General features: G+C 45.4%; 1 protein-coding gene across 1 annotated transcript in view; it reads left to right on the top strand.

Moving 5' to 3' along the window:
- The window catches only part of LOC122264869 (uncharacterized), a 53,345-nt gene extending 41,058 nt beyond the window's left edge, over positions 1–12,287 (top strand). Inside the window, exons 3-12 of the mRNA XM_043033950.2 lie at positions 1–4,019; positions 4,335–4,498; positions 5,616–5,699; positions 6,081–6,186; positions 6,439–6,536; positions 6,902–7,516; positions 8,088–8,311; positions 9,273–9,381; positions 10,946–11,180; positions 11,912–12,287. The exon at positions 1–4,019 is cut by the window's left edge and continues 2,716 nt beyond it. Of these exons, the coding sequence (XP_042889884.2) occupies positions 1–4,019; positions 4,335–4,498; positions 5,616–5,699; positions 6,081–6,186; positions 6,439–6,536; positions 6,902–7,516; positions 8,088–8,311; positions 9,273–9,381; positions 10,946–11,180; positions 11,912–12,051 (5,794 nt within the window). The 3' untranslated portion in view covers positions 12,052–12,287. The remainder of the gene's footprint in view (positions 4,020–4,334; positions 4,499–5,615; positions 5,700–6,080; positions 6,187–6,438; positions 6,537–6,901; positions 7,517–8,087; positions 8,312–9,272; positions 9,382–10,945; positions 11,181–11,911) is intronic.
- Positions 12,288–12,500: the final 213 nt, after the last annotated feature.

The raw sequence follows: 12,500 nt of genomic DNA, 5'->3' as shown, positions 1-12,500 counted from the left end.
TGGTGATGATGCTGTTGTTGGCAGTGGTGATGGCACTGCTGTTGGCAGTGGTGATGGCACTGCTGTTGGCAGTGGTGATGGCACTGCTGTTGGCAGTGGTGATGATGCTGTTGTTGGCAGTGGTGATGACACTGCTGTTGGCAGTGGTGATGGCACTGCTGTTGGCAGTGGTGATGGCACTGCTGTTGGCAGTGATGATGACACTGCTGTTGGCAGTGGTGATGACGCTGTTGTTGGCAGTGGTGATGGCACTGCTGTTGGCAGTGGTGATGATGCTGTTGTTGGCAGTGGTGATGATGCTGTTGTTGGCAGTGGTGATGACGCTGTTGTTGGCAGTGGTGATGATGCTGTTAAAGGCAGTGGTGATGATGCTGTTGTTGGCAGTGGTGATGACGCTGTTGTTGGCAGTGGTGATGATGCTGTTGTTGGCAGTGGTGATGATGCTGTTGTTGGCAGTGGTGATGACGCTGTTGTTGGCAGTGGTGATGGCGCTGCTGTTGGCAGTGGTGATGGCACTGCTGTTGGCAGTGGTGATGATGCTGTTGTTGGCAGTGGTGATGATGCTGTTGTTGGCAGTGGTGATGATGCTGTTGTTGGCAGTGGTGATGATGCTGTTGTTGGCAGTGGTGATGATGCTGTTGTTGGCAGTGGTGATGATGCTGTTGTTGGCAGTGGTGATGATGCTGTTGTTGGCAGTGGTGATGATGCTGTTGTTGGCAGTGGTGATGATGCTGTTGTTGGCAGTGGTGATGGCACTGCTGTTGGCAGTGGTGATGGCACTGCTGTTGGCAGTGGTGATGATGCTGTTGTTGGCAGTGGTGATGGCACTGCTGTTGGCAGTGATGATGATGCTGTTGTTGGCAGTGGTGATGATGCTGTTGTTGGCAGTGGTGATGATGCTGTTGTTGGCAGTGGTGATGATGCTGTTGTTGGCAGTGGTGATGATGCTGTTGTTGGCAGTGGTGATGATGCTGTTGTTGGCAGTGGTGATGATGCTGTTGTTGGCAGTGGTGATGATGCTGTTGTTGGCAGTGGTGATGGCACTGCTGTTGGCAGTGGTGATGATGCTGTTGTTGGCAGTGGTGATGATGCTGTTGTTGGCAGTGGTGATGATGCTGTTGTTGGCAGTGGTGATGATGCTGTTGAAGGCAGTGGTGATGATGCTGTTGTTGGCAGTGGTGATGATGCTGTTGTTGGCAGTGGTGATGATGCTGTTGTTGGCAGTGGTGATGATGCTGTTGTTGGCAGTGGTGATGATGCTGTTGTTGGCAGTGGTGATGGCACTGCTGTTGGCAGTGGTGATGATGCTGTTGTTGGCAGTGGTGATGATGCTGTTGTTGGCAGTGGTGATGAGGCTGTTGTTGGCAATGGTGATGGAGATGACACGACTGTTGGCAGCGGTGACGGTGTTGTTGATGGTAGTGACAGTACTGTTGTTACAAGTGATTATGAAAATGTGACTGATGTTGGAAATGGTGGAAGTGACGTCACTATTGTTGGCAGTGGTGAAGGCGATGTATTTGGAGGTAATGATACTGAAGTTGGCACAGGTGATGATGGTGATGATGGTGATGGTACCGCTGTTGGCTTTGGCGATGGTGGTGGAAGCGGAGAGGGCGACGACGCAACTGTTGGCAGTGTTGGCTCTGAGGACAGTGTTGATGGTGAACACACAACCATAGGTAGTGATGTTGATGATGTCACCACTGTAAGCAGTCACTCTGGTGATGACAGCGAAACAGTAGGTGATGAAGATAACAATGTCACCACAACAATTAGCAGTGGCAGTAACAGTGACGATGGTGCATCTGCAGGTAATGATGAAGCGGGTATCGCAACACCTGTAGACACTATAGATTTTGATGGTGAAGGCATTGTTGGTGGCAGCGGTGATGGTGATGGCACTGTATTTGGCACCGATGATGGTAATGCCACAGTTGCAGGCACTGCTGATGGAGAGGGCACCTTCACTACCGTAGATGGTGTTGAGAACGGTGATGATGGTGAAACGTATAGTGGAAACGGTGATGCTTTACCCGACGAAGATGGAGATGAGAGCGTCGCTGAAATATCACAAAGCGGCAACGGCGCGGAAGGTGACAGCGATGCCGGAACTGCTAGTCCTGCAGCAGAAGATGCTGTAGCAAATACAACAGAATATATGGCACAAGGTACAGCAGAAGATGCAATCGACTATGCAACACAAAGTACAGCAGAAAATACAACAGAAGACACAACGGATCCTAGTGGTGGAATCTACGAATCAGCAGTTGGCAAAGAAGATGGTGTCACTACCCTCCCTGTTGGCACCGTCACCTCCGTCAATCTGGTGTTCAGTGCCACCGATAACGGGAGCGTTGTCGTCTCTCCCACAGAGGCAGAGTCGACGCTATCCTCGTCTGGGGTCGAGTCGTCCATGTCCGTGGTCTCTCTACCAGTCAAGCCGACGCCGGTGACGACTCCGCTGCCCATCGAGACGACCAGTGTGCTGCCGAGTCTGCAGGTGACCCCTCCTTCCCCGGCAGACTGTTTCTCCCCTCTCTCAGGGCCGCTCCAGACTCCAACGGTCTCCCCGAGCTTCGCCACGGCCCCGCCTCACGTCGGCACACACACTGAAGGCACCGTGCCATCTGGGAATGACACTGACGACACGGAAACGGAATTCACGACAACTGCCTCCTCGTCTGAAACTTCTTCGGTCGAGTCGTCGACCAATTCGTCGACTGGGATCGGAGACTCGTCTCTCCCATCGCTCGAACCTTCGGCAGAAACGACGTCTGACATTCCTGACACAAGTCCCACGACATTCACTCTCTCGATGTCCACTCGTGAGCCACCTAATGCCACAGCATCGACCCTCGCTCCTTCAGTTGATCAGACACTAGCAACCAGACCCTCTGATTACTTATCTGAAACTCCGTCATCAGTGACTGAACTAACCACTCTGTCACAGAGCCCGATGACTTTGCCAACAGAGAGCTCTCAGAGCACAGGCCATTCCACATCATCATCATCAACAACAGCAGCTACAACAACAACAACGGCAGCTACAACGACAATAGCAGAAACAGCTACAACAACAACAACAGCAGCAGCAGCTACAGAATCAACGCAAATTCCGGTCGTCCCATCGTCTACTGAGACCAAGACACCGCCGACGACAACACAAAGACCTCAGATAACAGCAACAACAGAGCTGACGACGGGCGTCCAGCCCAGCCCGCCGAGCCCCAGCAACAACGCCACGGTGCCCTTAGATCAAAGGTACTGGGTCAGGACGGTGCTGGAAGGCCCCCCTGCTAGTGATGACCCACAGCTCTACTGGGCAAGCATGGAAGCATTGTTAACGGATGCCTTCAGAGAAGCTTATCGACGGAGCTCAAACAAGATAGGTCGAGAGAAGTTGCAAACTAATATGAAAACGAACCAGACGTCCAAGGACACGAAAAACGTCACCATAAACCCCACAACGAGCAACCCGTACGAGAACTACACCACAATCACAGCCCGGGGCAGGAGACATATCCCAGACCTCACGACGCCCCTGCCTCCGCTGAGACGACGTCGCCGCAGGAAGCGTGACATTCGTGTAGGCGAGAGAATCTACGACATGTCTCCAGGACTCACGCGAAGAAAAGCCACAACAGTCCTCGGCGACGACGAAAAGACATCAAGGAATCGTCCAAGATTGAAACCAACTCAAAATTTGCCACCGCATAGGAAATTCTTCACGCGGCCCTTAAGGAAGAACTTACACCAGTGGTCAACGCGCAGAAAAACACTATCAGAGCACCTGGAGCTCGGTCTCAACAGAAGGAAACGAACCACGGCCGAAAACGTGAAGGTGCGACTCCACAACGTGACATATGACAACTTCACTGACACGACGGAGTTAATCTATACCGTGTTCGACGAAGAGGAACCTATACTCGCCACCGAGGCCGTGGCAAACATGTCGAACGTCGATGATATGGAGATGGCAATCATGCTCGACCAGGTTGTGGTGGTCAAAGCTGAAGGTATCCGCCAGATTTACATCAGGTTATAAAGTTTTAGTAGCAATAATTACAATTATTATAATAATGCTAATATCAATAATTAATCATTGTGACACTGATACGAATGATAGCATTGAACTGTTAATAGTTCTGATTATAATAGTAATCGTGATAATGATAACCAACATAAAAGTACAGATAATAATGATCAAAATAAACCTATCACAAAGCTAACAATCATAAAAACCTCAATAATAACATTCATAATAAAAACACCCAAGCTTGCCACTAGGACGAGCCTAACCAACCGCCGCTAAAACACGCCGCCCACCGCAGAGTACCTGAGAGGGCCTCCCACGCCCAAAAAGGGCGAGCTCGTCTACTGGATCATCGGCGGCGTCGTCGGGGCGGTGATGCTGGTCGTGTTCGTGGTCTGGCTCGCTGCCTTCGTCTACAAGAGGCACAAGCGAGAGAGGGAGATCCTGCAGCCAGATTCTCAGGTCCGAGGGCGACGTCGTTCTCTTTTCTCCCTTTTTCTCTCTTTCTTATTTATTGATTTATTTATGTATTCATTTATCTTTTTATTAGATTTTTTTATTAGTTTTTTATTTTTATTTTTTTTTTTTTTGCTGTATAGGGATATTATTGTGAGAGGAGAAAAGACGTGAAAATTTTGAGTCTTAGTCTATCCAAACATCGATTTAATTTCTCTATCTCCATCAATAATTTTTTCGAGTTCATGATGAGGTGAAGGACATGTAATACTGGATTAGTTGGATATATAACTCTATGTAGAATAACGAAAGCAACTTCTAAATTAAAACCTCATGTACTATATCCAATAAATTCAGTATCGTGAGAAAAAAAATCTAAGTGAATATTTCCTTGAAACTTTACTGTACCTTTACACAATCACGTTGTTATCATTGATATCAACACCCGCCCCTGTTTAGATTGCAAATCTCATACACACAATGACAAAACATATATATATTTATGATAATGTTGGTAAAGTATTTGTAACATTTCTCCTTGCAACCTACATGGGCACACACTCGCAAAGGGAGGAAGAGAAAGAGACAGAGAAAGAAAGAGAGAGAGAGAGAGAGAGAGAGAGAGAGAGAGAGAGAGAGAGAGAGAGAGAGAGAGAGAGAGAGAGAGAGAGAGAGAGAGAGAGAGAGAGAGAGAGAGAGAGAGAGAGAGAGAGAGAGAGAGAGAGGAGAGGGGGGAGAGGAGAGAGAGAGAGAGAGAGAGATAAAGAGAGAGAGGGGGGGGGGGTGAGAGGGAAGAAAGAGGGAGAGAGTGAGGGAAGGGGGGAGGGATAGATTATCTATATTTTTGCATGGATATTTGTGTAGATGGTTCTTTGAATTTATTGTAAATAGTAGCCTTCATTCAGGTGGTTCATAATTTTGTATATATTTTGACCTATATTTTCCATCATCTCTTTCTTTTCCTCTCAATCGAACCCCCTTCTCCTCCCCATTCATATTATTTCCCTACTCTGTCGCCTTCCATGTGCTTCATTCCTATTCTTTTACTATAATTCTTTCACTTTCCCTTTGCTCTTTATTTCCTTTCTTTATTATTTACTAACCCCGTAATGAACACCCACAGGCAGCGACGCCGAGAAGTCACTTAAGTGCCAATGCTTACATGGGTCACCTCAACTTGGCGTATGCAGGCAGCAGAGAGGAAAAGGTCAGTAGTTTACAGAAGACAAAGAAACTCTTTGTTTTGTGGACTTTCAAACAATTTTACTTATCTTTAACCAGCCTCGCGGACTGCACGCATTATCAAATAATCAATGTACACGAAATGTAATATTTTTACTACACTTAGGGAATATATATCACCTTATCTACTTGTACACTAATAATATAAAAAAAGTTTTTGAGTGCGATGGAATACATGTACTATTAAAACATGAGACCAGTAAAAGAGTATTTTCTATATTAACTAATCTACTTATGAAAGCAAAGATATTACTAATTATAACCAAGGGTATCAAAATGATGCATCGTCAAATATCATCAAACGACTGAACTGTCGTAAGTCTAATCATGCCTGTATAATCAACAGCTGGATGCCGCTCCTGTCCCTTCGACCTCTCAGCTTCCTGGAAATGACCTTGGCCGCTCTTCTCCCGGAGGTTCCCACGATCAGCTGCTTATCCAAGACAAAAAAGGTCAGTAGAGTCATCTCTTACAACATTACATGTTAAGTCAGCTTATATTAGGTATTATAATTCATGACACGTACATTATATCAGGAGAGGAAATTTACTACGGACAGACAAGAAAATTAAGTAGATTGTCATTATGCATTATACTGTTGAAGTTAAATTTTGTATTATAGAGTGAAAGTTGTAACGAAACACACAAAGATGCAATGAAACGATAGAAAGTAAGACTATGACTAAGGCTACACTTCCCTTCAGATCACTCGAGGCATTCTTCTATGGACGAAATGGAAGACGACGAGTCTCACGAAGACTCTCCCAGGGAGGAGGTGGACTTCGAAACCACAGAAGAGGAGGTGGGATCTCGAATTCCGTACAGATGCTTGCGAACGCCAAGCGATTATCTTAATTCATGGTTTTATAGGTTCATTGTGCGACTTTCCCGCTTGTACAAATACACACATTTCACTTTGAAACGATCATTCCATTTTCTCAGCATTTTTTTTTCTTCTACGACGCTCTGATAATAGGTGAAGCAAAAGCTCAATATCTTTAATAGATCGATTCTCTTCCTATTCTAACTTCCATAGGACGTTAAACCTGGCTTTCACTTCACCTTGTTTATTTGTTAGCTTGTAGGATATATGCAAAACCTGCCTGCATAGCTTCTTTCCCAAACACCCATAATAAATGAAGGGTAAAAGGTACCGCGTCCCTCCAGGTGACCGACGGACGCCGACCGAAGAGCAGCGTCCCTTGGCGGCGGCCCGGCAGGCGAGTAGGGACGGAGGACGTCGAGGAGCCCGTGTACAGCTCCCCCAACCCTGCAAACATACAGTACCAGCCTTCGCACTCCAACTACTCCCGCTACGACACGACCCATTCCGACCTGACCTCCAGCGACCCCCGCTACGACCCCGCCAGTCAGCTGATGGCCAACATGCTCCAGGGCGCCGCCGAGTTCACGCGTAAGGACCAAGGCTCGATCTTCCTGCCTCCTCCCCTCCTCCCGCCTCCCCAGGGATTCGACAGGAGTCAGGACTCACAGTTCATCCCAGGGACGTCCCTCCCTCGCTTCCTCCCTCCTCCTCGTCCCGCCAAGAGCGTCTCTCTCACCAAACCTCCTCCCGAAGGATACGGACAAGGCACACCGTCCCAGATCCAGTCCTACGACTACGATCCTGAGGCACCGCCCATCCCGCCGAGGAACTACACGAGGGAGGAGGCAGGACTTCCGCCGCTGAGGGAGTCCTCGCCCCTTCGGCCGTCGACGAGGGACGCGCAGGTGGAGGCCAGGATAGACAACGAGACTGGAGGCTCGTCTTCTTCAGGAGAGGTGAGTTCGAATCTTCTTCAGGAGATTGGAGTTGGTGCGAATTGCACCAATAGGAAGCATCGACTTTTAGTTTCGATCATATTCGTCGTGAATTGATTGGTGAAGGATTCCTGGTTATGTTCTTCCTATTTAGAATTGAAGTGATCAATTACGCCTTGGATTTCTGGAAAAATAACATTTATTTCATGGACATATTTCGCTTTTCTAGTGATGTGCGGATAGTTGGTTTTTCGTAAGAGACTGTTCATTGTACTGACACCTAGAACTTCTCTGTGAATTTAGTTTTAGACGTCTACTTGTAAATATATGAATCCTGAACATTTCAAATCATAAAAAAAAACAACAGAAAGACAGAGAGAGAGTGAGAGATAGAGAAATAGAGGGATTAGTTAGATAGATAGATAGAGAGAGAGAGAGAGAAAGAAAGATAGATAGATAGAGAGAGAAATAGATAGATAGATATATATAGAGAGAGAGAGAGAAAGAAGAATTGAGAGGAAAAAAAGTAAAGGAAGAAAGCTAATCAGAGAAACACAGAGTTAACCCTCCCCCCTCCTCCCCCCCCTGCCAGGAGCGCGCTCGCCGGGCTTCAACGACCTCCTCCCAGGCCTCTGACACGGGGAGCTCTGACGGCACAGTGCCCAACGTACGTCGTCTGCGTCGCCGCTTCCATGACCTGCTAGACGACGCCTTTTCTCTGCTCAATGGTCAACGACACGGGGACAAGGTCACACCTCTCACAACCCCAACTCAAGGTCGCAAAGGTCGTGTGAGGTCAGCGGCTTTCTTGCAAAGGTACAGCTGATTTTTGTGAATCATGTGATATGTCTGCTTGTTTTGAACCTTAGGGACTTGCACTCCTTATTTCAGTTACATGTGGTCCTAAAAAGAAATATTACACCTTAATAGATAAGGCAGACTTCTGTGAATTTTTGCCTTTTGGATTTCCTGTTTCGCTTCATACAATCGTCCTTCCTTATGTCAGCAGTATCTTACACCCAATGCCATGTTTGTAAAATAGATACCAGTCTCATCCAATCGCATATTGAACTATAGAAATATCATGCGCTCAACACAGCTATTGCAATAGCAAAATGACCTCACGATGTAACAATTTCCCAGTATAAGTTATTTTTTGATAGATTGCCTGATCGCAGTTTTTTTTGTTTTTTTTCTAGAGGTTTGTGATGATTAACTGAATACAAAATGTTTGTTTGAACCTGTCAAGTGCATTTCTCCGTTATCTTTACCCTTATCAGTCACGATTTTCAGTGTGAAAAAATAGCTGACATTTAATCCAGGCACCCATTTTACAGTAAAGCTAGTCTTGATGTCCATTGTTGGAAACACACACACACACATACAGACACACACACATATATGTATAAATATATATATATATATATATATATATATATATATATATATATATATATATATTTTATATATATATATATATATATATATATATATATATATATATATATATATATATATATACATATATATGTATATATATATATATATATATATATATATATATAATATATATATATATATATTATATATATATATATATATATATACACATACATATACATATAGACACACATCTAAAACCATCTTAATAATAATAGAAAATACATGCATATAAACGCGTCTTATCATCCAATTCAACCAACCAACCAATTCAACCAATTCCAATAAAATCCTAGTCCAAAAATTCCGATGAATTCCCTGCATCCTTCGTCCTCAGGAGTCGTCCTTCGGAAGCGCCAGCCGAGCAAGGAGCCGCAGCAGGAGACGACGGGCGCCCCTGGTCAGTCGCTGCCGTGCACGCGTCGCCGTCGTGGAGAGAACCGCAGGTCTTTCTTCTCTCTCTTTCTTCACTGTTGTGGTTCTTATTATAGCCTAGTACACACTTGTAGACCATGTTGCGCGATTTGTCAATAGACCGTCTATAGACACCGTTGTTTGTCTCGTCTAGCGTCCACACTACGATTTGAATTTCTCGTCTAGTCTCTGTCAGTACATCATGGGGGAAATTGGTCTCTGCGGAGTGAGTTCCTGTTTAGCGCTAATTGCAAGTGAAAGAACGAGGAAACGTAAACGTTGGTGGAGTCGCGAAGTGTTTGCAGAAGGACCAAGGTTCGGTATTTCATTATTAGATAAAATAAGACTGGAAGACGCCATGGGTTTTCGAAATTTCACCCGCCTAACCTCTACTGATTTCGAAGATTTGCTTCTGATGGTTGGAGGACTCATAATGAAGAAGGATACAAAATTTAGAGAAGCTATCCCAGCTTCTCTTCGACTAGCAGTCACACTGCGTTTCCTAGCAAGTGGAGACTCTTTCACGAGCCTCATGTACACCTTTAGAATATCTAAGCCAGTGATTTAGGTGCCAATTTTATTTTTTACGCGGTTTTTATAATCGGAACTCGTCACGCTCCAAAGACGTCTAGAAGCATGATAATCTTCGATTAGTTTCAATACCTTTTCGTTTGACCACATTTCAAAAAACAACGTAAAAGCGTTAATTTGGCCGCAAGGCACCCGGCATGCTTGGTAGCTGGAGAAAGACTGGGAAGTCCGATGTGTCTCGTCTATCGTTGCAGATGTCGTACACACTAGCAAAATGTTGCGCAACATGTCTACCGTTGCATGCTGTCTCCCATTCCGATCAGGAGACCATAGACCTTGGACTTTTTGTCTCGCAACAGACTCGTAGACGGCGATTGGTCTATAGACGTGTCTACGTAGACAACGCTAGACACGTCTCAGAGACCAAATCGCCAACATGGTCTACAAGTGTGTACTAGGCTTAGAGTAGAGAATCTTGAAATTTTTCGCTTTTTTTTTTTTTTTTTGCATTGGCTCTCCCTTGGATGAAATGGAATATGGAAAAGCAGTCGAGGTTTTAGATATATATTTGGAGGGAAGAAAATGGCATATGGAATTGAGAATGATCTTTCCATAATTTTTTTTTATTATCCGGTAACACAGATATCCATAGTACCATGAAATAAATGTCCTTTCATAAAACTGAACAGCTGATGTAGGAGTCGACTGTCACAAGGACTTATCTTGCATGTTTGCATACCAGTTCCTAATGACATGAAGTAGATCTTTCCCTTCTCATGGAATTGTTAATCTTTGTATTTCTATTTTTTTCCTTTCTCTCTATTTCCCATTTGTTTCTCTCGTCTTTTTTTTTTTTTTATCTCTCTCTTATCCCATCACTCCTTAATCCTGCTCTTTTGCTTCTCTGTCTTTCTCCTCCATCCGTCCATTTCTCTCCCTCTCCCTCTCTCTCTCTGTGTGTCCCTCCCTCCCTCCCTCTCTCCCTTCCCACATCCATCCACTCCTCCCCCTCTCTTTCCCTCTCTCTGTCTCCCCTCCCCCTGCATCATCACGCCCCTTTTCCAGATGGTGGGCGTGATCCCCCTTGAGGAGAGCAGAAACCCGGTCTCAGCCTGGGGAGACGGAGCCGGTCGTGCGAGTGGAGGACGACCCTCGAGTAGCGGACGACCCTCAAGTGCAAGGCCCGGCAGTGGACGACCTTCGAGTAGTGGACGACCCGGTAGCGGTCGGAGCGCCCGGAGCATCACGCCGGTTAACATGCCCCCGAACAGCCCGGATCGCCTCGATCTCAACCTGCCGGGTAGGATGAGGTCCTTTGATTTTAGTCTTGATAAACTTTTTGATAGATTGTTGTTCTGTAAAGCGAGAGAAAGAGAGAGAGAGACAGAGAGAGAGAGAGGAGAGGGGGAGAAATAGATAGATAGATAGATAGAGAGAGAGAGAAATATAAAGTATACAACACAACAGCCAAGCAAACAAACAGCCAAACACCACAACCAAAAATAGAGAGAAAGAGAGAGAGAGAGAGAGAGAGAGAGAGAGAGAGAGAGAGAGAGAGAGAGAGAGAGAGAGAGAGAGAGAGAGAAAGAGAGAGAGAAAAAAAAAGAGATAGATAGATAGAGAGAGAGAGAGAGAGAGAGAGAGAGAGAGAGAGAGAGAGAGAGAGAGAGAGAGAAAGATAAAGTACACAATACAACAGCCAAGCAAACAAACAGCCAAACACCACAACCAAAAATAGAGAGAAAGAGAGAGAGAGAGACAGAGAGAAAGAGAGAGAGTGAGAGAGAGAGTGAGAGAGAGAGAGAGAGAGAGAGAAAGAGAAAGAGAGAGAGAGAAAAAAAGAGATAGATAGATAGATAGAGAGAGAGAGAGAGAGAGAGAGAGAGAGAGAGAGAGAGAGAAAGATAAAGTACACAATACAACAGCCAAGCAAACAAACAGCCAAACACCACAACCAAAAACTCTCTCCCCCCCCCCACACCCACACACTCAGCCCTAGCTAGAACGAACCTCACACAACCCCTTCTTCAGGAATCCACGGGAGCAGCGAGGCCCTCGACCCCGACACAGGTCTTCGTGTGTCCGACCCCGCCGTCCCCCTCATCCGCGCCATCAAGGAGGAACTCAAGCGCTTCAAGTCGACCATCAGCACCGAATCCTCAAACGCCTGAGTTCTTGTTCGCTCGCTCTTCCATGCTGTCTGTCTCTGCCCCGTTGAGCTAGTCGACGTCCCTTTGGAAATGTTCTACTTTTCTTTGATACTTTCTTTGATAAGCGATTCTTTTGGTGAAGGGGCGGAGGATACGAGAAGTTACGAGGAGGTGGATTCTAAAAGTGTTTTCGATTTTTTTTTAAAGAAGAGGATACGATGAAAAAAAAGAAAAAGAAAAGAAAGAAAGAAAGAAAGAAAAAAAAAACAGGAAAAAAGGACGGGATGGAGAAGTAGAATAGGAACTGTAGAAGGCCTTTTGAGTTCAGGTTTTTTATTATTAAAGGATTCTTTGTTTTTTTTTCAGGTATGAAAGACAGTACAGTAGGAGAGCTTTTTTATATATCTCACACTTTATAACGAAGGTAGCATAATCTATCAAGATTTTATAAAATTTGTAAAGAAAGTAAC

Source organism: Penaeus japonicus, unplaced genomic scaffold (assembly GCF_977035675.1).
Source record: "Penaeus japonicus unplaced genomic scaffold, GWHDUDI00000001_assembly GWHDUDI00000027, whole genome shotgun sequence".
Lineage (NCBI taxonomy): Eukaryota > Metazoa > Arthropoda > Malacostraca > Decapoda > Penaeidae > Penaeus > Penaeus japonicus.
Note: the sequence above shows the minus strand (reverse complement) of the source record. Positions and strands in the feature narration are given on the sequence as shown.